Raw genomic sequence first — 24936 nt, 5'->3', positions numbered from 1 at the left:
ATTAATGAGGTATTTTCCATCTGGTGAAAGGTTGTACATTGAGGTGTCTCACCAAGGGTTACCAGTATCATTCTCAGGGGCAGATATTGGTGCCCACTCTACATTCTGATTTGAGGTTTTATTCTTTGACCAGGTCTTATTATTGTTACCAGTTGTAGTTCTGGGAGTAGGCTGTCTCTTATTATCCATTCTGATTTCAACAGGGATCTAGACAACTGATTCAACTTATTTTTGGACTTGAGTTTTTTTATTACGCTGTTCCCATGACCTAAGATTTTTGGTGAGAAAACCTATCTCTTCCTGGGCAGACTGTACAGCCTCGCTATCTTGTAGTTAAAAGGATGAGAAATTTTCACACATCACACCCAATTCCATATCCAGAACAGACCTGAATTCATCTTGGGAATCACTGATAGCATCTCTGATATGCTGATGCTCAGGAGCAAGGTCATCCTTGATACTGTTCATTATTTCCTCATGGAATTCTGAAAGTACTGCCAGCGGAATTTTCTCATCAGGGAAACCTGCATGAACTGATGAGCCAAGGCAATCGTATCGTCACTGCCTGGCAGTATAGAAGTCCTGTATAAATCACCACCCCCTAAAAGGTACAGACACTTCAGAAGGGGCTGGATAGATCCTATGGGTCCCCTCAGTACATTATTGTTGGATGGGAAAGGCAAGATTCTCACCTGAAGTATCTCTCTTATGTAAAGCAGAAGACTGTTCCATAGATCTTTCAGATTCAGAGGGGAAATTTCAGTGGCTATATCCACTTCATATCAGGTGTCATAGACCTCTTTCCCAAGGAAAGACTCTGTCTCCATCGGAGTTGAATTGGGAGTTCCTAGAATCCACTGCTTTTGGAGTATTGACCCACATACAGCTTCTGCTCAGAGAGGGATGGAAACTCGCTGCCATAAGTCAGCCGGAATGATGTACAGTAGTCTCCTCCTCCCGTACTCCTATTGAAACCTATAACTCATAGAGACAGCTCAAAAATGAGCTCTTTCACCATTTAACATTGCTGCCAGGAACATGTTGCATATTTCACATGTCTGACAACCAACAAAATTTATTCTGACATATTCAGAACAAGTAGAGCATTTCAAATCATAAGTGTAATCGTGTAGGTTAAACGGTTTGAAACGTACTAATAATCGTAGCCCAAGTCTTTAAAACTGCATTGCGTTGTGTATATTAATCTAAGACATTATATGATATAAACTTACTGTTCATTCAAATGGCACATTCGATATTCCTAGCCTGAATTGAAGATGGGATTGGTTTGAGCACAATCTCTACATAACCATCATAAAAAGCACACTCCAAGAAATTCTTCTTACATTTAGATATGCATATCTCCTAAAGGAAATCTCCCTAAATGAACTTTAGGATGAAAGGGAATACTTAAGTGGACTTGAAGGCACCGACAACTATGGCTGCATTCCCCTTTCTTGAGTCCCTGCTAAATACAACGACACTTCACCAAAGCTGTGATGAGACTGCCTTCATGATCGTTGCCAACCGACACCAGATGTTCAACTAACAACCTTACCACCAAACAGCCTATGACCGGCACTTAAACACTATTACACATATACTTACCAAAGTACACGAAACAGCCAAACACATAACTACAGTAAATACAAACACAACAAAACATAATATCTTTCTTCTAAGTAATATGCATTTCCACTTTACGTAAATATAGAAAGAATGCATAAAACTATACCACAACGTGCAGAAAGTACAATCTCTCTTGTCGAAGGGGCTGGCTCATGGCAGGTAGTTATGAGGCATTTCCATAGGCAAAAAGCCGACTGAGCAATTCGCTGTGGCGCAAGTAATGTGCCCAGTAGTGATAAGAGGAACAAGTGTTTGATAAAAACCACCTAGTGTTAGCTACGCACAGTATCTCACAAGTATGTGTCTATAGTATGATGTAAGGTAACATGATCAATGGGTCATATCCATAAAATAGTAGTAATGTATGAAAATATTAATTACAATTACTACAGTAACATTACCTTAAAGGATTTGCTCACAAATGCTTCTTAGCTCAATTAAGACAAAACTAAATGGATATCCATACTATATTTTCTACATATTTCATAACCTTTGATTACCTATTTCCAAGCACCAAGTAAAGGTTATTTAGCCTATAGGCTATGTTAGTTGGTACATAATTAAAATCAGTAATTATTGGAATTATTGTACCAAAAATATATAAAATCAACATCTCTAAGGTTTTAAATTGTTTGTCAAGGCTCACCATTATGAAAAAATACTTTTTATATTTCCTTAGGATAAAGACAAGTGTCACAACACTTTTTCTCAACACCTGTGATGTCACTAATGGCGGAGCAATACCCATTGGAAGTAGATCCACATGAATGTATTTCATTTTAAGGTTGAAAAGAAACTAGTGCTGTGATCACTAAGGCTAAAGCAACTAAAGTAACCTTTGTGAAGCCAGACCTAAATATCCATCTTTTCATTAGTATTAAATCAAGATGTGTATCGGTGAAGTCAGGAAGTATGTCTAGGGATTCTGTAAAACAGTGATTGGGTGTAATGGCATTCCCCATTCCAGAGGTAGCCTGGATTTGTGTAGACCTTTTAGAAAGTGAATTTTGCATGTAGTATTGTATGTTATTAGAATGATACATATAAAAAATACAATGTTGAGTTTCAGCCCAACAAAGTTCGGTTTGATAAAAATGGAAAAAATATCTATTTAACAATGACACTTACGATGCATGTTTTTGTAGAAATGTCGTTCCATGAAAATTATGTTGATATTACATAAATTACATGCAAGTGTTAGTCGTGCCTTATCTGCTAGCAGTGTTATAGCCATTGTAGAGTCGAAATAGCATCTTGTGGCTCGTGTATTCTGGTGTAACAAATGAATTTCGCTACATTTTTAATGTGGTTTATGTTTCTTTACATCTTAGTAAAGTACACAACTTGCTATAAATGCATTTTTTGATAGAGCACTAAAGGTACATATTACATTAGTGTAGCTGTAGGCTCAGAGAAGATCAGCATTTAATTGCCCATATACACACACATTATGCATAGTTTTATTTTTTGATGCTCGTATGTACAGTATGTATTATTTATTTTTCTAATGTGTGTTGTGTCCGGTACTACCTGTTATTTCTTAACTGGCTGCAAGAATGCACATTCCAATGCATGTACACTTATAGACGAGTTGTACACAAAACTTTTAACAGGTTTATGACATTTATTGTTCATATCATAAAGTAGTAACAGAAACATTTCTGAGAGGTGTTTACTTAATTACTGTAGCAGATTAGCAGATAATCACTCACACATCATGTAAACCACCCTAACTTACTTTTCTCGATTCATACTTTTCGTTTTCATGATGCTGGTATATCTGTACACACATTTATGTCATTTACTGTGAGTACTGTATTGTAAATGATTTTCAATTTTATTTCACATAATGTTATAGAAACACTACTTTTGTAACTTGGCTGCATATTAGGTGTATCATCTGAATGTTTCAGTCCATATTTATTTACTGGTGTTCAAAGAACTTTAGATTATTTTCTTTACATTAGAATAGGTATACTTATTAATAATCAGTACTGTACAGCATAGTTTATAATTTATTTACTTGATATTTACAGTACCATGGAATGAGATATGATTCCAGCTTTCCATGTGCCAGACTAGGGGCTTTAACAGCCAGTGAGACTTATTGAATAGATACCATACCAGACCAAAAGATGCCAAATTTTTGGACTTCGTGTACTTTAAAGTTAATCAGGCCTTAAAACATTGTGGAAATAGTATTCAAAGACAAATCATCATTTTTATAAAGAAGTACCTTTTAAACTAAGTGCATTCTCGACTTACAGCAGGGGATCTGTTCTAGTGCTGCTCCGTAACTTGATATCTGCCGTAAGTTGATTTTTCGCCATCATCAGTGCTTTACCAGGGCTTATGGCACCATAACTTCATAACTTGATGTTGCATCAAGTTAGTGCCGTTAACATGATGCCCAGTCTTGCTGTTAGCTCTATCAGCAGCACTTACGGCGCCGTAACTTAATACAACATCAAGTTACGGTACTGAAAAAGCGCCATAAGATTGAATCGCCATAAGACAGTGGTGCCGTAAGTCGAGGATGCACTACTATACTCCACATATATCAGATACTATAAGTTGAAGAGTGCTGTTCTGCAAGGGTTTTAAGCAGCAGTTTTTTTCATTGCCATCAAGAAATTTATCATTCTGTTACTAAGAGGTTTAAAATCTTAAACATGAAAGAGCTTTCCCTATTGTACTCAGTCTAAAACTAATATAATGCCAGAATATGTGTCCATTATCACAATAAGGAAAGTTGATGTGGGGGCACCACAAGCAAATGTTAGAGTAAAAAATAAAACATTCAGGCTATTTATAGGTACAGTAATTAAATAACTATCAGTAAGGAGCCTAAGACACATTTTGCTTATGAAACTGAATATGGAATAGTGAAACTAAGAAAAAATAGAATATAATTTATTGATGTATGCTAGTTCCACATATATTTTCAAGTGACATTAGTAACTTTACCAGTATGAATTTTGCAAGCATATAAGTTAATTGGAACCAAGAAAAAATTTTTAAATAGCCTTTTATAGGTAATTTTATTGTTACATTAGGTAGTTGATGAAAACTGGCCATTTTCCTCATACAATAAGTTTTAAAAAAGTAAGTAAAATTGAATTGATAACGTGAGCTCACCCAGAAAGTAAAATTAAATTGATAACTTGATCTCACCCAGAAGATACACTTAAAGAGACTAAGTGCCCTTGATCAAATTGCCTGAAGACAGGCATGTTGTAGGTACTCAACATTGTAAATTTATCATCTTTATGTGTCAGGTGATGCTATCATACATAAATTATGAATTGTTGACAAGACTATGCATAATGATACCGAATCGAAGAAAGATTCAAGTAGCCTCATGTTTTAACATTGCAGCCAAGTAGTAAATATATACCAGAATGATGATTATGAGTTATACTGTCTGTGTCTCCATTATTTTTCTTTGTTGCAAAACTAAAAATTTAAGTAGATTAGAAAATTCACAGTACAGAAACTTCCTTAATTCCATCTCCAGTTACTACTTCATTTGTATAACTGCTTCTACTTCATTTGTATAACTGCTTCTGAACAAACAGTCAATTTCATTCACCTCTAACAAATTTTTATACATGTAAATTGATTATTTCTCAGTCCAGGTCACATGTGTAAAAGTTATTCTGTCCCATGAGAGGTATTCAGTGTCATTAACACCAATTTTACATACAGAAAGTTGATATTAACATGGAAATGCAATGGATTTAAATTGCTAATGATCACTGGTACCTGCATTGGAACACTGAAATTTCTTTTGGTCAGTACAGTTTTGTCAAATGTAAAAACTACTATTTTCGAGACATTGAAGTAAAAGGTTTATAAGTCAGCAGACAAATGCAGTGCTTCATGGTGTTGAGTGCTACTCAGTATATAATGGGATACCACTAACACTAGGGTGTTGTACCCACGTTCATCCTTTGGTCGAGGCCTTGAAGTTTGCCTTCTGACATTAAAATACCTCTGTAATTCAAGCTCATTCCAAATCTTGTTTGTAAAGGACCCCATTTGAGAAGTAATTCAGGAAAATGGTAAAAATATAGGAGCACAGTGTAGGATAAACTCTGAAAACTAATGGATATGCCATCTAATTTCAGAATGTTCTAGTTAAACAGTTATATTGTTTGTTTCAAAGTTGGAATTGGTTGTAACCCAATGCTTGGTGAACTTAGTAGGTTATTTAGAAAGGTATGATAATGATTGTTATAGTCATTGCACAATAACAGTTTGTGACATAAGAAGCTCCATAAACTGTATGAATAGAATAAAGAAAATCAATAATCAGTAACAACTTTTAGTTCAACAAATGCCTGTGTTGATAAGCTTAGACACTAGATAGTGATGAAAAAGGCAATTACTGGAATTGCAGGTGACTTTTGGAAAAGTTTTTTGCCTGTACTTCTGGCCAGAAAGCATTACCTACATAATAAACATTCATTGTACATTCTACCAGATGGAAAATTTGGAAAAATCTGACATCCTATTTCTCTTGTGGCTACTATTAAATTAAATGCTAACACTATATTAATTTGATAGTCTGTTGAAATTAAAATTGGTGTAATTTATACAAAGACCTACGTCTGGTCATAAGACCCGTATTTTTACCAGGCAACTAGAATCATGAGCCAGAGAAAACTAGCCCTTCTCACTAACTCCTAGACAAAGATGGTCCTTCTAGGGAGCTTTCATCTTGGGTCTTTTAGTTGTGGATAGAGAAATCAGGAGTAGGGCATTTGATATGGTTGGTGTAATAAGGCAGAAAGAAACCTTTTGTGTAGCCTTATATTTCGACATTTGCTCTGGAGGATACATTTTTGGGTTCAGTAAGCCGCCACTTCTTCCACTAGACCCGTTAAGGGAGCCTAATAGATTGTTTTTCTAGACTTAAAGATTCTTTTCAGACTTTAAGTTGCTTCACCTTTGATAAACTTGGACTTCGTTTGCCCACTGGTCTAGATTTATCATGGCATCAAAGTGTTTGTTTAAAAAAAAGAAACAAAAAGAGTTATTGATTAAAGTTAAAAAGTAATGTAAACTGGTTTAATGCTTCAAACATTTTTGCTATGTTTACAGTGCAAGCCACTTATTGCTGGTAGTGGAGCAGATTGAACAACCTTAAGTGTGTTTTGGTTTTCTGTCTTTGGAAAATGTCTCAAAGTCATTAAACACTAGAGAAGTAATTATCCAAGAGGGATGCTGTGTCTGAGTTCACATAACAATATGCAAATCCCACATATCATGGAATGAGGATGAATTCTTGTATGGATCAGGTTCCCCGTCCTCTTTTGTGGGTTCTTTGTGACACAAAGTATGTACTTTCCTGACACAACAGTCTACTCTTGATCAGTTTTCAGGGCTAGGCATTTTGTGAGCAATAAATTAGGACAGCCATTTCAAATAAGTTTAGATAAATGCTGCCTGAATCATTTCCTTCCCTCCGTTATTAATATATGAGACTTCGATTTTTCCATCGTAAAGTCCAACTGCAGTACAGTGCCGTTCTTTGAAGTTCAGTAGCTTTTAGGCAACCTTGTCAGGATCCTTGTCATTCCTTTTTAAAGTAGCTTGACTTTTTGGTGTTAAATTTTTTGGGTTCAACTTTTGTTCTGAAAGGTGACATCTTTTATATTGTTGCATCAAGGCCCTGTTCCTTCCCAATTCTAGTTATTACAGACATATGATAATTGAGGAAATATACTGACCTTATCAGAAGCAAACATATTGACTGAATGATGCGAGAGGTGACCTTTTAAATTATCTTGTTGCAGCATTAGATTAAAACAGAAAAAGGTTTATTTTAAGACAGGTTAACTCAGGTAAACAACCATTTTGATCTTAAAGAAAATGAAGTTGCTGAAAAAGCAACCAAAGCTAAACCAAACTGTGACCGGAATTGTAGCCATTTCAGTGTGGAATAAATCTAATATTAACAATAAAATGCATATACACTGCTAGGTTATAGCATTCTTCATTCCAAAATGAACATCACATTTCACCTTCATTACGGCGCTGAATAATCGTGATGGGTTCCAGCGCTTGGTCTTCAAGACCTAAATTTCGTAATCAATCAATCAACCAACATTGACGTGATTCAATATAACTTTAATTGGTCATTCTAGTTTGGCCCTTTGATATTTAAAAAGTTATAATTTATTGCAGTAGCTGTGGCAAAGTGTTTGGTTAACATATGAAAGTAAAACATTTTATTCACTGACCAGGCTAAATTGTTTAATAAAAACAAGTAACTCGATGAAGAGCATTATTTTTATGAACTTTACTGAACATTCATAAGTTTGGAGCCACTAGCCCACTCGTCAATTGATTTAAAAAAAAAAAAAAAGGAAATAGAGGGGTTTTACCTGGTTTCACAACCTGTCTCGTATTTTGTTTACCTTCCATTTTGGTAGGTAATGACACAGCAACTCCGTTTCTTATGCCTTGGTTAGTTTTCTGCTACCAAAGTGGTAATATCATTGAAGGTGTGCTCTGAGTGTGGGCAGGTACAGTATTGTGATTTTTCTTCTTGGGCCACACAATGAAATTGGTATTGTTCTACTTTTTATTTTGTGTAGTATTGTTCTACTTTTTATTTTGTGTAGGATGTGTTCATTGAATAGTAAACAATTCCTGAATCTAGATATTGCAGGAATAATCAGTGTGGGAATTTTTTTTTAATAAGCATGTCGGGCACACATTTGTCTTTGAAGATCATTATTAGTCTACTAATTTTATGAAGTTGTACATTAAGTACTACTTTATCTCTCTCTTGTGGGTCAAGCTAGGAAGCATTATTATGATCTGTTCCATTTGTCTGTATCAACTGTTTCATAATCCATTACCTTGAAAGAAGGTTCTGCACCCCCATCCATATGTGAATGGGCCTTTGGACTGCCTTGTGTTAGTTCAGTGACTGTCAGAGAGAGCTGTCTGCCAGGGACCCAAGCCATGCCAGCAGAAAAGGGAATGTGGCCACTGCCACTTCCCTCCACCCTAAACCTGGGAGGAGGTTGACCTGCCTTACCCAAAGTTGTGTGGGTAGGAGAAAATCACCGTGTCCTGCAGCTCCTTTGGAGCAGCACAAGAGACAGTTGGATTCCAAGGGACCCTGAACCATATAATTTTAGATGTATATTGTCCAAAATTTGGAACCACTAGTATCCCATAGCATACTGGGGGTAACTACCAATTTTTTTTTTTGTGTGATTTTGATTGCATTCATGTGTCTGTCTGTTTAGATACCTTCAAGTATTTAAATGTGACATGGTTGCTCATAACACTGGCAAACACAGTAGATTGCAAGGTTTGTTTTATTCTTGTATTTTCTTTGTTTTCTTCATTACTATTGCATAAGTGGCTTTTATAGGTTTTGAGCATTTGTCCTTGAAGAGTTTCGTACCACAAGCAGTTTCCTCAGGTCTTTTTCTATTAGTACTAATCTTATATTGTTTATTTAAATTTTGTTGTGAGAAGCCCAGCTTCACAGGAGTGATGTACTTGAGTGTGTGCATACATACTTTTGCTGTAAATGGTAGGTTTATCAATATTTATCATGCTTTGACTAAAGAAACATGTGAAGCATAACAGAAAAGTGGCCCTTTTAAGAGTATGCTTTCAAGTACAACCTTGAAAGAGAGAGGCAATATGCCCAATGGAGTTCGTCTGGAAAACAGTCTTCAGAAGCAAGCCCAATGGAAGTTCAGCCAAAAAAAAAAAAAAATTCTTCAGCAGCTTGTAAATCAAGGGAAGGCATGAGGTGTAACTATTGATAAATATTCTATTATGAACAGTGGACATATTGAGAGCAGGCTATATTTCATCAAACTTTCTGTCCTGTTCTTTTTTAGGAAAATGATACTGAGGTGAAAATCTTTTCAAACTGCTTGGTAACTGCTACCTTCTCAAGCAGACCCCAACTTCACTGTAGTTTTACCTTCTTGCTATCATCCGTTGATAGATAGATGTGCCGAGTTACACCCTGACTTTGTCCATGTTTCTGATACTCAGGATTGGAGTTCATTTATTAGTACTGTATTAGCCTTTTAGCCCCCTGCAGGGTACTCCTAGACCTGCCAGCATTTTTCTGCTTTAATACTTTATTCTCAAGTCTCATTAATATGCTGGATATGAAAAGCATACTAAAATCTGTTGCAAATTCACGGTTACAGTACTGAGATACTTATTTAACATCTTTGTGTTTCAACGTTTATGGCCCGTTAGCTTGTATGGGACATTTATCATGCAGGTGGGGCTGGTATTCAGGAAAAAATTTACTGACCTGCTTTGATCTACATGATCTAGGCAAGGCTTAAGGCAATCAAGGATATGCGTACTGCTGAGGCATCTTCTTGTAGAGGCCTTCCTTTTCACCTTCAAAGAACACAGTTATACTGCAAAGGAATGCTGCATTTCCTCTTTCAGCAGATAACAAATTCATATGTTTACTAAACCCATTGTTAAGTAAGTGGGTAGGATAAAAGAACCTTTTGACTGTGTGTGGATGTGGAACAACATTGCAAAGCACTTGTTCATACGTGGAACAAACCTTCGGCCTTAACATTAGGATAAATCCCTATAATACATAAAAAAGGGGAATAAAAAGATAAAACAGGCTTTTGCTAACTCTAGGCTAGGCCAGGATTAGGTTACTCTAAAGAGGACATAATACAAGATTCAATACCCAAGTTTCTCAAGTTCTAAGCACTGCTTTGGCTTGAACAAGGCACCACAGGTACTCATAGTTACTCGCCATTGTCCAGGTGGTGTCTTTTTGGAGCCAGAATTTTTCTTCTACATGGATGACTGGCTACTCTTAGCCAGCTTTCGTGAAGGGATCTTGTGGGCCAAAGATCTGATGTACACCCAGCCTAAGTGATTGTCTTTCTGAAAAAGGAGATTCTCTCAGTGGGCAGGCTTTTCCATCGGAGAGACAAGTACACTTGTTTCTTATGATCCTCTTAGTTTCTTTCCTCAGAGGCCATGTCAGCCAAGAATGGGTGTCTCCACTAAGGAAAATGCCTTCACTGAAGAATTCTATCTTCCTTTCCAAATTGACTGTGAAATCATTCTGTTCCATTGGAAGGAGCAATACAACAAGTCTTCATTCCAGACACTCTCATAGTTCAAATTCCATTAGTTATCAAATAATCTAAGATGGTGGAAGAACAGACGTTACTTCTGACAGAAATCCCTCTAGTGTGAGGAGCCCAGACTTGACATACATTTAGTCAAGGTGGAAGTAGGAAAGGGTGCCATTTTAGGGAACTTAGATATGTCATTTCTTTGGTCACAGAAGGAAAGAGTTCTCCATATATGCAATCTCCAATTATTGGCTGGTGTGAAGATTCTATCAAGCAGAGGATTTTGTCTTCTTAGACAATATAATTTCACATACCTCTAGAAGCATGGAGTTCTATGTTGGTCAGAATCCAAGAACATACTTCTATTGCTGCAGCTTTTTTCATACAAGAACAGTTTTGGTGGATTAGATGAGCAGGAAAGGCCAGATCTTATTGATGACAGGATCTCTGGAAGTTGTAGGGCTTTCCAAACATCGTGTTTGCAACAAGACTGAACAACAGGGTGTTTTATTGCTTTCCCCTGCCAAGGCCCTGAAGCTTCATCATTGGATGCTATGCTAATTGGCCAGTCCAATCTAGACTTCAGCTTATCACATCTTGACTCCTTGGAGGCAATTTTCAAACAGACTCCAGACATCCAAGAGTGTGACAATGACCCTACCATTCTCTCTGAGGCCCCATGTCTATGGTGATAGATTGTTGTCAGTTCATATCTTTGAGACCAGATCCTTACAAGAAACCACAAACATGAAGCTTTCACAAAAACCCTTTGTTTGTGTCAGCTAACCGCAAAAACTAACTGAAGCCTAGATAATGGAGTTGCTCTGTTATTACCTACCAGAGGGAAGGTAAAAGACAAGACAGGCTAGGAAAGCAGGAACCTCCTCTTCTTTTTCTCAGCTGCTGAACTAATCATCAGGTCAAAGCCTATAGCAATATGAATGCTAAGTATGCAAAGAAATAGTGAATTTTTTATATGTAAGCTGGTGTTTTTCAGTTTACAGCAGTCTTTATTGAATTGACAAAAGATTGTCAGCTGCTGTCAGATTTTAAAGATTCACTTTTATTTTGTGGAGATGGTAGGTAAGAAGTTCTTGCAGCTATGAAAAGTACATTTCACATTGTTGGTTGATAAAGGACAAAGAGATAAGTGGAAAGTAAGAGGCAAATACAGCATTAGTGATATAAAATTTGGCTGTAACACAAATATGAAGAGCATTTAAACAATAGTATAAAGCCCCTTTTAACCCCCTTAACTCCACTGGGGTCACTATTATCCTGAGGGCATAGGCTCCATATGGTCCAAGGTTTGATCATTGTGCAGTTTAAACGTTTTCCATTTTAGTATACACACTTAACTCTATATGTCTTGGTTAATCGTTTCTTTCAATTTTATATTGATTGAGAGGGGTAGTATGAGAAACTACAGTAATAATTTTTTAAAGTTTTGAAAATGGATTGTGTATTGTACATATTTTGTAGTGTATGTATTCAGAATAATTTTAATTTCAAGTGCTTTTAGCAGAAGCAGGAGGATATCATTAAGAATATTGATTAAAACTACTGTATAGAAGCTACAAAGTTGTTAAATAAATTTTCAAGTCCTCAGAATTGATTATCAAATATATTTCGTGTTTTTACATTTCCTGACATAACTAGTATAAAGTAATAAATATCTACCAACATGTTTTTATACAGTTTGAAAATCACTTACTTGTGACATATGGTTATCATTTAAGCTACCCTGACTGCAGGGGTTAGTCTAGCAAATTTTAGCTTCCTAAACTTCATACATGTCTAGTTGTAATTCTTTGACCAACAGAAATTGAGGCTATAATATGTAGGACAGGTATTAATTTTTTTAGTAATAGAGAGGTATTCTGGTACTGGTACTTGAGGTATTATTATTATTATTATTATTATTATTATTATTATTATTATTATTATTATTATTATTATTATTATTATTACTGTATTTTGCTCCATTCTTTCAACAAAGAATTAATCTTTTTTTTTTTGTGGCAGCTCGTGAGGTTGTGTTCCAGTGCCGAGATGAAGGAACAATTCGTGCTCCAGTAAGATGGACAAGAGATGGCAACAGGCCAATGCCTCCTGGAACAACTGATGTGCGTGGCCGTTTAACTATTCCTAATGTCCAGGTATGTTGGTATCATCTCTGTGATATATTGCTAGACTAGTTTCATCATTCAGCTCCAGAATTATATTCAGTTTCAGTTGTTCTCAAAATTGAGATCACCCAAAATGATACCAGTTTTCCAGATGCAGGAGTGAAAGGTCAGTATCTGAGCACATTCTTAGCACCCACCATGTTGAAAGTTGTGGTTTATACCATATTTGTCATTGACATCAGGAATCACACAGCAGTGGAAAATTTTTCAAGGCACAGCAAAGTTACAAAATTAATGTTACTAAGCAACATAGAAAAACTGTCTAATGAGATTGATTATATCTAAATTATTGTACTAGAAATCACAGAAGTCAAATTGGCCCTCATCTTAAAGATTCCTTGAGATGTTGGTGAAAGCAATCAGTTATCAGTTTATGTAATATAACAGCTCATATGCCTTTACTTTTAAGAAAGCTGTCCTTTATGATGACTTTCTTCACAAGTCACAGTCATAACGAAGGTACAATTCAATAAAATAGAGAAAACTTGTACGTAATGTTCGTAGAGGGTACAGGTAAAATTCAGTCAATTTAAAATTATGTACAGTACGGGTAAAGATGTACAGAGAAATAATAAGTTGTGAAAATATGTGTGCCCGCTAATTATGAACAAGAGAGAGAGAGAAATACATATGGGCATAATACAATAACTGTACTGCCCTTGTGTCATATTTATGTACAAAAATATAAATAATACAAATTTTCCATACCGATTTTACACTTAAGAGCATGAAGACTTATAAATTACTTCAAAAATTAAACAAACACTTTCTGCAGGGGTATCAACTTTGAAAAGTGCAGTAACTTTGCAAATGAGTATCACATCTTGTAAAAGTACACTAACTGTACGAGCTGTAATTACCTTTCTATCATATTTATGCACTTACAAAAATAAAAATAATACATTTTTCATAAAGATTTTACTCATAAAAGTATGAAAACTTATAAATTACCTTAAGAATTAAACATAAACACTTCTGCAGGGTTTCTCATACACTTCTGCAGGGTTTCTCAAGGATTTTGCAAATGCGGTGTGTATGTGAAAAAAATCACGTATGCCAATTAGTTAGGTTTCAATGAAAAGCTTGTGTGTCTGTAGATTTGCTTAACTCAAAGCGTGTAAGATCAAGGTATTATTGTATACTGTATGGGAATGGCTGTTTTTAGTGAAAAGAGGAGGTAAAGAAGTAAATTTTTGTTGGGTGCCTTCCCATGTTGGGGTGATTGGGAATGAGCAAGCTGATCAACTTTCTAAGTCAGTAGTCACCTCCCCAGAACCCAGAAGATGTCTACTGCCATATCAGGATGTATATCCTTTAGTAGGTTAGAAAATTAAAAAGTTTTGGCAGTCCTTATGGGAAAATATTGCAACGAATCAAAAAAGCCCAGTGTTACGTCATCAGTGTCTCCTTGGTCATATCCCTATGTGCCAAGGAGACAAGAAACAATGTTGTGCAGGTTGAGGATTGGACATACAAGACTCACTCATGGGTTCTTGATGTATCTTGAAAACCCTCCACATTGCAATGACTGTATTGTCTCTTGACTGTGAGACATTTGCTGGTTGAACGTCCCTGTCTTGGGAATTTGAGACAGGTTCCTATCTTGGGGACGTGACAGAGAAGGACATTTTATCTCTGCTACAATTCTCAGTGAGGATTGTAATATAGAGCAGTTATATATCTTTGTGAGGGGGGCAAGCCTCCTCAACAAATTTTAAGCCATATACACACTTAGTATGTATATATATCATTTATGAATTTGTAGATATGATTAAATATATATATTTTTAGATATTTCCTATATGAAACCCTTTTTAAATTTATTTATCCTTTTAGTTTCCTATTTAATTTTAATACAGCATCAGTAACCTAGGTGTTGTGACACCAGTTTTAGTAGTCTTAAATCAATCAGTCATTTAATGGATGTGTTCACTGAGCATGAGAGAAAATATGGTATGAGATCTGCTGTGTATAGATGATGACTTAATTGTGACAGCAGAAATAGGAGAAAAATTGCAAGAGATACAGGGTTTGGAAGGAGTGCCAGGAAAGAGGACTTAAAGTCAGTGCTACAAGGAGTAGAAGTAAAGCTGAATGTTTAGAAGGACCCTGAGTGTTGGTGCTGGAAAGAATTGAAAATGAACAAATGAGAAAAAGAGTGGATGTTTGTAGAATAACAGATTAAACCAAGGAAAGCAGGACAAGGTGGCATCTTCATGTAGTTTGCAGATATGAAAATGCTCTGGTTAAGAAAGTATGTGATATGGGTCTCGGGGATAGAAAAAGTAGAGACACGCAGAAAATTAGATGGAGTGACGTCATAGAGAGAGAGAGAGAGAGAACATGAAATGGCTAAGTGTAGAACATGCAGATACCCAAAATGAATTCTGTGAAAGAAGATTTGAGTAGCTGACCCCATAAGAAGATGGGATTAAGGTGTATGATGTATATATTATAATTCCCCTTCTTCGGTATTCCCAAAGTAGGGTGAATTGGATATTAAACGATATCTGTAGTCTAATACTTGTGAATATAAAAAATTCAGTTTATGTGATAAAGATTCATAAACAACTTCTTGTTTCAAACATACCAATCGGCTATCATGGTGGAGGTTGGTTGATATCAACTAAACATAAAAACATGCATTCAAGATAGTATGTCATATGTTTAACAAGTTTGGTTGAAATTGCTCAATGTGTTTCAGCATGTTTCTGGAACATACACACACAGACACATACGTACATCCATTTTTTGTATATATAGATATACAGTATATGGAGGCTATAATAGAGACATTATTTAAGATTTCACTTTTTAGGATTTTACTCAAGTAAAAGAACAGACAGGTAATGATTTGGTCTCCACAGATAATAAGTGATATTATAATCTCCAGACATTTCTCCCATTGCTCTGGCACTGACCCTTAATGGTGTTTTGTACCTTGTGAGCAACAATATGAAGTCAGAGGTTTTCAGCTATCCACCAGTGAAGGGTCTTATGTCGCCTCAATGAACACCCCACGCCATACCCATTGGGCACCGACCCAACGAATCACCAGATGTCTAGGCATCTAATTGAACTATCCATCAACATATGAAATTGAATGGACATGGGATCGATAGAGTGAAAAACACACAAAATAATACTGTACCTAGTTCTGGCATCTGTTCAGCAGAAGGGGAGAGTCCCATATAAACGAGCTGGAGAGAGAGAGAGAGAGAAGTCAGTACAGTTAAGTTTTGGGTGACGGAAGCAGATTGTGTGAAGTGAAATTAGTGCTGCCAAAGAAGGACTTAGATAAAATTAGTGAACAAATCTTCTAAAGACAGAGTTCAGTTGTTAACTTAGTAGAATTTACTGCGTCTCCCAAAAGCCTCGGTATCATTACCTGTAAAGAAAGAGGTGGAAGAGAATTTATTAACTTTTTAAAACTCCAATAAATATGTGAAGGGAAAATATGATTTATTTCAACACCGAACAAACTAAATTGTTGTAAGATAGCTGACATCTGAGCACGATAAAGGTGAGCTCAAAAGATAGCTACACAGAAAGCAAGTTTATTCCTACTTATGTGGACAACCTCCGATGCTTTGAAAGTAGAAATCAAAGTGCAACAGATAATAGCTTTTCTGAGAATAATAACCAACTAGACAACACAAAACATACATATATACATAGATATATATTGATATATACATGCAATGTTAAAGGATAAACAGGAAAACCAGAAATTAACTCATTTTTCATTTTATTATATACTGTATATATAATGATTACTAAAACTAGTCTACAAAAGGAATCCTTAATACTAGCACAAACATAAGACTTAATACTACTGTATATAACACTATATATATATGACTATGGATCTTTACACCAGGACAAATTCAGTAATTAGATTTATTTACCCATGAAAGAATTTTATTCCAAAATCAAATGTAGAAATAGTTAATTTAGTATTATGCATTTGTCACTTATAATCACAAAAACTTTTCACAACCAGTAGCCATACTGTATACATGAATATACATCACACAAGCACTGAATACTTTATTTATATAATATATATCTTATATATTTCCATATATATATATATATATATATATATGATATATGAACCACAAGAACTGAATCCAGGAATCATCACAAAATACTGCACATGGATTAAACACAAAATAACATGTAGAAACATCATTTCCTGTTATGAGCTATAACACAAAAGCCTTAATCTTACAAGCATCTTTAGGTCATTTATAAACATTAAAAAGGTTTTAACAACTATGGCATATATACTCATGAACAGCTATGAACAGCCCAGATCAATATATTATCAATGGAGTATATAGTAATATTAAATGAAATACTGTTAGTATATAATTTATATTGCTTTAACTTGCATGAATAAATATTATATATCTCTAGGTCATTTATAAACACTAATAAAAGTTTTTACAGTATATACCTTATATGAGGATCTGGATCTGTGGAGATGGATGTGAGAGGAGGTATATATATATCTCCTTCCATACATGATATATGGGACCGGGCTGGTTTTCTTCTTTAGAAAAAAATATACGTTTTTCATATACTAAGCAAATAGTCAATAGCCCGGTTCACTACAGCCTTGTCATGGTGATGCTTCTCGAAGAATTCCTGGAATTTCTCCCAGTGCATCAGCATCTCCTTGATTTCTTTAGTGCCTGTAGTAGGCACCTCCTTGCTCTCCTCCTCTTCAGCTGAAGTTCCTGGAGTTCCTCTGTTTCATTGTGTTCTGCCACCAGCTCCTCTACATCATCAGAACTCACCTCCAAGCCCATGGACTTGGCCACAGAAACAACTCAACATCAGCGCCAGGCAGAGGAAGGGGTTCAGGGTCATCTCCAAGCTGACTTGGGGAATCAAAAACAAAAATAGCCCCAAGAATCCACCAGATGGTCAGTTGTCAAACTGGGTAATTCCTTCCAAAACAGTAAGTGTTAGAAAGACTTCAAAACACCTTTAATCCAGGATAATCTGCTGGTCCATGGGCTGGAGTAGTGAGGAGCTGTCTGACAAACTGAACCTAGCCAGCTCAGACCACACTTCCTGGATTAACCTTTCTCTTCGAGGTATTCTGTTTATTCAGAAACCCACTAAAAGAATAAACATTCAGCTTAAAGTTATGTTTCTTAAAAAATACACTAGCAGAGGCTTGATCTTAAGGACTAGCGCTGTCTATCCTTCATGGGTTTATGGCCAGGCAATTTCTTCTCCTCTTTTGTAATATAGGTCCTCTTTGGAACCTAAGACCACACTTTAGTATTTCTTTTGTTTGGTCTTACTGTGGGTTCTTAAAGTTCAAACCATCCACGACTGGCCATAAACTCATGAGCTGAACCTGGATACTTTTTATCAAGTCAGTGGCAAACTTTTTATCCTGGATTAACTGTTTTTCTGTTTATTACCCTTTGACAACTGACCATCTGGTTCTTTAAAATTCTTGTTCTCCAACGCTAAATTTGTTTACTTTGTACCTCCTTCTTCAGTTCAATAGTAGTTTATTTGTGTCTTATTCGAGAGAATGTAGAATTTTGCAGGAGACCCTGTACAAAGCCTGCACTTCTTGTTTCAAACAGCATCAGCGTGAGTGGGCAATAAATGTGGGAAAGTGCTTGGTACAAACACTGAACTTCTGCCTGTCGGTTTTGTTTTTTCCTGTGGGATTTGCTTATACACTGATTAGTCATGTGAAAGAATCTCCCAAGGAATGTTAATTTTTATTATGTGATATTTGTAGCCTAATATACATATATATATTTTATAAATATATATATATATATATATATATATATATATATATATATATATATATATATATATATATATATATATATATATATATATATATATATATATATATATATATATATAAAATACATATATATATATATATATATATATATATATATATATATATATATTATATAATATATATATATATATATATATATATATATATATATATATATATATATATATATATATATATATATATATATATATAAATATAAAAATATCACATATATAAGCAAATACTAAATTAAAGAAGGTTACAAAGTAAACAAAAATAGCAAGAATTCAGTTGTCAAAGGGTAATAAACAGAAAGTTAATCCAGGATAATCTGGGATCTTGGGAATAAATTTCTTTTGTTTTCTTTCATGGGGATTAACTTTCTGTTTAACCCTTTGACAACTGACCAAAAACCTTCTTTTAATTTGTCCTGAAAGTCTTGGTACTGAACTTCTGCCTGTCTTTTTCCTGTGGGATTTGCTTATACACTGAAGTCATTAGAGATTATATATATATATATATATATATATATATATATATATATATATATATATATATATATATATATATATATATATATATATAAAATAGTATATATATATATATATATATATATATATATATTTTCCCATGAAAGATATTTAGGTCACAAATATCACATAATTCCTTGGGAATAAATTCTTTCATGGGGAAATAAATCTAAAAATTTAATTTGTCCTGGTTAGAGATTATATATATATATATATATATATATATATATATATATATATATATATATTAGATTTACTTCCCCAATTTAGTGAATTTAGTGTTACGTGACATTTGTGACCTAATATACACATATATATATATATATATATATATATATATATATATATATATATATATATATATATATATATATATATATATATATATATATATATATATATATATATATATATATATATATATATATATTTATATATATATATATATATATATATATATATATATATATATTATAATATATATATATATATATATATATATATATTATAACACACAAAGTTGCTGCACAGCGCGCCTCCCCCCCACCTAATTTACCCTTTGTTTATTAAGAATAAATTCGCCGCCACATGGCCGATCGTATTTGACCTAGATATCAGAGCAAAGTTATCAACTTTTCGATCTGTCCTTCTTTTTACCTGGAACAGATATTGAGATGACCCGGATAAAAAAGGGCAAAGATAGGAGACTGAATGCCACTCCCTTAAGCAGCTTAGCCCAACTAAGGTGCTTAAAACAACCTTTCTAAAGGCAAAGTAAGCTGCCTGAATTGTCTTTATCCACAGGAAACCTGGGAAGGGGAAACCGATCACTGACCACCTGGCAAAGGACACATTGTTTGCACACGGCCTCAGAGCAAATTCAATTATTAGATTTACTTTCCCGTGAAAGAATATATTCCCAAGGAATAGTGAATTTAGTATTATGTGACATTTGTGACCTAATATACACACACACATATATATATATATATATATATATATATATATATATATATATATATATATATATATATATATATATATATATATATATATATTTATAACTTACAATATATATATATATATATATATATATATATATATATATATATATATATATATATATATATATATAATTTACAATATAAGAAGTCGCTGCACAGTGGTCCCCCCCCCACCTAATTTACCCTTTGTTTATTGAGAATAAAGTCGCCGCCGCATGGCCGATCGTTTTTGACCTAGATAACAGAGCAAAGTTATCAACATTTCGATCTGTCCTTCTTTTTACCTGGAACAGATATTGAGATGACACAGATAAAAAAGGGCTTAAAACAACCTGTCTAAAGGCAAAGTAAGGTGCCTGAATTGTCTTTATCTGCTGGAAACCTGGGAAGAGGAAACCGATCGCTGACCACTTGGCAAATGACACATTGTTTACACACGGCTTCAGCTAAAGAGAAGTGCACATGGCACCGACACGGCTGGAGCCTTAAAAGGGCAGTAAGCAGGAGGCAGTTAGTCGTGTGAACAGGAGACGTGCAGAAGAGGCCGTCAGCCATATGCACGGGCGGGTGATACAGTTGCTGAGAAACCATTCATTCTTCGCCTCGGCCCGACTCCAGGTGACAGTCATCCTCAAGGGACAGTGTGCATCGTCACTGTGATCGTCCCTCGTCATTCTTCGCCAGCGACCCGCTTCCCCTAAGGTAAAGTGCAAGTAAAGACTTTTTAGTCACGACTGTTTGCCCTTTAGAAAGTGATTGGAGTACCAGTATTTCACCTCTGTCCTCGTGCCAGTTTATCCCGTGCCATTTCCAATGTCCTGTGTTCAAGTGTAAAGTGGTCACTCATTCCTCGAGTCTTGGCACCGTCAGTGCAAACTGGAGTCATATTCGGTGAAATTGTTCCTCTACTGGCAGGTAATATGTAAATCTCTCTTGCAGAGGGACATTTTCGCAGTGGACTTTTCTTGGACTGTGCCTTGCCCTTAGTCAAGACTCCAGTAGAAGGATCTTCAGGCTTTGCAAGCCCTTTATCAGTTTACTTATCCATTTTCCCTTCTAATGCTTTCTTTTGTAAATATAATTCTTTAATTTATCCTAAGTGTTTACATAACATTTCCTTATGATGTAGAGCCTTCAGCTCCTAAATTCACCCCTTTTTCTGTGTTTTTTACGATTTCCCTTTACGTAAGTCAGAACTCCAGGGCCAGTTAAATAAAGTTTCTGTTGCCGGCCTGTAAAAATACCATAAACTCAGGGAAATACATAAATATATATATATATATATATATATATATATATATATATATATATATATATAAAATGTATAATCTTTAACCAGGACAAATTCAATTATTAGATTTATTTCCCCATGAAAAATTTATTCCCAAGGAATAGTTAATTTAGTATTACCTAATATACATATATATATTTTATAAAATACATATATATATATATATATATATATATATATATATATATATATATATATATATATATATATATATATATATATATATATATATATATATATATATATATATATATATATATGTATATTTATAAAATATATATTATATTAGGCCACAAATATCACATAATACTAAATTAACTATTCCTTGGGAATAAATTCTTTCATGGGGAAATAAATCTAATAATTGAATTTGTCCTGGTTAAAGATTATACATTTTTATATATATATATATATATATATATATATATATATATATATATATATATATATATATATATATATATATATATATATAATCTTTAGCCAGGACAAATTCAATTATATATATATATATAATATACTGTATACAGTATTCATATATATATGTATATGTCTATTTATGTGTATATACAGACACTACCCTACATATGAAAGAGTTATGTTCCAAACGGCCATATGTATCTTGAATTGTTTGTAAGTTGGTCTTCATTCCTATTTACTGTAAGTACTGTATGATATTAAGTCAATACAGTTCTGTATGTTTTTTCTTGCTAAATCACAATACAGTACTGTATTTTATAGAGTACGGTACTTTGTCAATTGTAACTGAGCTGAATAGGTGTGCAGAACAAAATTTGAACTTAAAAGTGGTAAGGGGAGCACTCCGAAAACAATTTTAATTTACAATCACGTTTGTTCATAACTCTGAATGTTCGTAACTTGAATGTTCGTAAGTAAGGTAGTGTCTTACATACATACATGCATACATAAATATATATACAGGCAGTCCCCGGCTTACGACGTTCCGAGGTTATGGCGCTTTTTGAATATATTCATCAGAAATTATTTCCTGGTTTACGACGCATGTTCCGGGGTTATGACGTGTCGTATGCCGATCCAACGGAAGAAATATGGCTCCAAAATGGCAGAATAATAAAAATTTGGAGGGTTTTTTGATGAAAAACTCAATAAAAATGCAGTTTACATTGTTTTCAATACACCCAAAGCATTAAAAGGAAGGTTTTCTTAGGATTTCTGACGATTTTTTGGTTCACGACAATTTTCGGTGTATGACGCGGCGTAAAAACGGAACCCCCATCATAAACCGGGGACTGCCTGTAATGTCTGACCAGGACAAATTCAATTATTAGATTTACATCCCCATGAAGGAATTTATTCCCAAAGAATAGTGAATTTAATATTATGTGATATCTGTGACTTGATATACATACATACATACATATGTATATATATATACAGTATATATATATATATATATATATATATATATATATATATATATATATATATATATATATATATATATATATACTATATGTATATATATATATATATATATATATAAATATATATAAATATATATATATATATATATATATATATATATATATATATATATATATATATATATATATATATATATATATATATATATATATATATATATATATATATATATATATATATATATATATCCAAACAGCAGTGGCCACAGCCAGATATACATCAATGGGGAGGCAGATATAAAGACTTATTTTAAAAAGGGTCAATTTATTCCTGACGTTTCGTAATGGCTTCATTACATTTTCAAGGACTGTACAAAATAAATAACTTAAGTTACAAAAAGGCTATAAATTTAAATTAAAAAAAAATTAGGATTGCACAATGGATTACAAATTTAAAAAAAATAAAAAGTAGAAGGGACAATTAAAAAGGACATCATAAAAAACAAAACAAAATCTCTCTAAAAAAATATATACAGTATATACAATATAAAAAATAATAAAAAGTAAGATCTGGACCAACCTATTCAGTGGCAATGTTAAAACTGAACTGAAAACGAAACGTTGGGAATAAATTGACCCTTTTTAAAACAAGTCTTTATGTCTGCCTCAATGATATATATATCAATGATATATATATATATATATATATATATATATATATATATATATATATATATATATATATATATATATATATATATATATATATATATATATATATATATATATATATATATATATATATATATATATATATCAAAACCAAACACCAAAAGGAAGAAATGAAAAATTGTTTGAATCTTGATTTATGCCAGCTTTATTGCTAAGCCATCTTCAGAAGACTGATACAAAGTGTTGGAAAATCAACATTTATATGCTAGCAGGACAGTATATAAAAACTTGTAAAAAGTAACTTTTCATTTTGTAATTTAATTTTTTTTTCTTGTTACAATGAATTGAAACTATTTAGCTTTCAGTTGACACCAAAACCAGCATGGAAAGTAACTTTAGTATCAATGATCAAAGTAAAATATTGTTAATCACATATGGTGTTGCCAAGAAATTTCTTGACTCTGGGACAGATGTGATATGGTAGGGCCAAGTGAGTTAAAGGGTTAACACCTGTATAGAATTGGAAGAGTGATGATCTCTCAGTAGCTTCTTCTTGTCAAGTGAATTTTTAGGCTCAGTGTCAGTATATAGTAAGCTTTATTTACATCTTGAAACAGCAGGACTTGTGAAAAATTAATGTGTTTTTAGATGTGGAATAGACAATTATAGGTTGAATTTATTAAAAAAAATAATTCCAACCACTTGATGGATTTGATGCTTGGGATGTTTAGTTAATTTTGATTGCTTTTTTTTAACTTGGTTGACCACAATGTTCCTGCTTAAAAACATCACAGCATAACATGTAGAATTATGTACTAAACTTTTAACAAAGGTTTTCAAGTGATCTTAGTAAGATGATGCCTGTAATGTATGGTGTTCCACTAGGTGGGAATCTGGGACCTTAAGTGTTTAGTTTTTACTATTGGCATAATTGGCTGTTGTATGCCAATGATGAAACTCTTTTTGCGGTTATTCCTTCTCCCCTAATGCAAAGGGAAGTTGCTGGTAGCAAAGTTCTGAGGTTGGTAGATAAGAGGTGTAGCTTGTGCGGGTATAAGGCTGGATGTGTACAAAACCATAATATTATTGAAAAGCATATCTCTTACCACTGTCCACAGCCCTTTGTTAGCCGAACCGGTTGAGCTTCAGACTGTCGCTCGATGGACCGGAGTTCAATTCCCGCGGCCGGCTGATGAAGAGTTAGAGGAATGTATTTCTGGTGATAGAAATTCATTTCTCGCTCTAATGTGGTTCGGATTCCACAATAAGCTGTAG

General features: G+C 33.9%; 1 protein-coding gene across 1 annotated transcript in view; it reads left to right on the top strand.

Moving 5' to 3' along the window:
- Positions 1–24936, top strand: part of trol (terribly reduced optic lobes) — a 1293721-nt gene that overhangs the window by 919394 nt on the left and 349391 nt on the right. Inside the window, exon 62 of the mRNA XM_067129897.1 lies at positions 12765–12898. Coding sequence (XP_066985998.1) covers positions 12765–12898 — 134 coding nt within the window. The remainder of the gene's footprint in view (positions 1–12764; positions 12899–24936) is intronic.

This window comes from Macrobrachium rosenbergii, chromosome 3, assembly GCF_040412425.1.
Source record: "Macrobrachium rosenbergii isolate ZJJX-2024 chromosome 3, ASM4041242v1, whole genome shotgun sequence".
NCBI lineage: Eukaryota > Metazoa > Arthropoda > Malacostraca > Decapoda > Palaemonidae > Macrobrachium > Macrobrachium rosenbergii.
The sequence above is the reverse complement of the archived record's forward strand: the minus strand, read 5'-3'. Positions and strand labels throughout refer to the sequence as shown.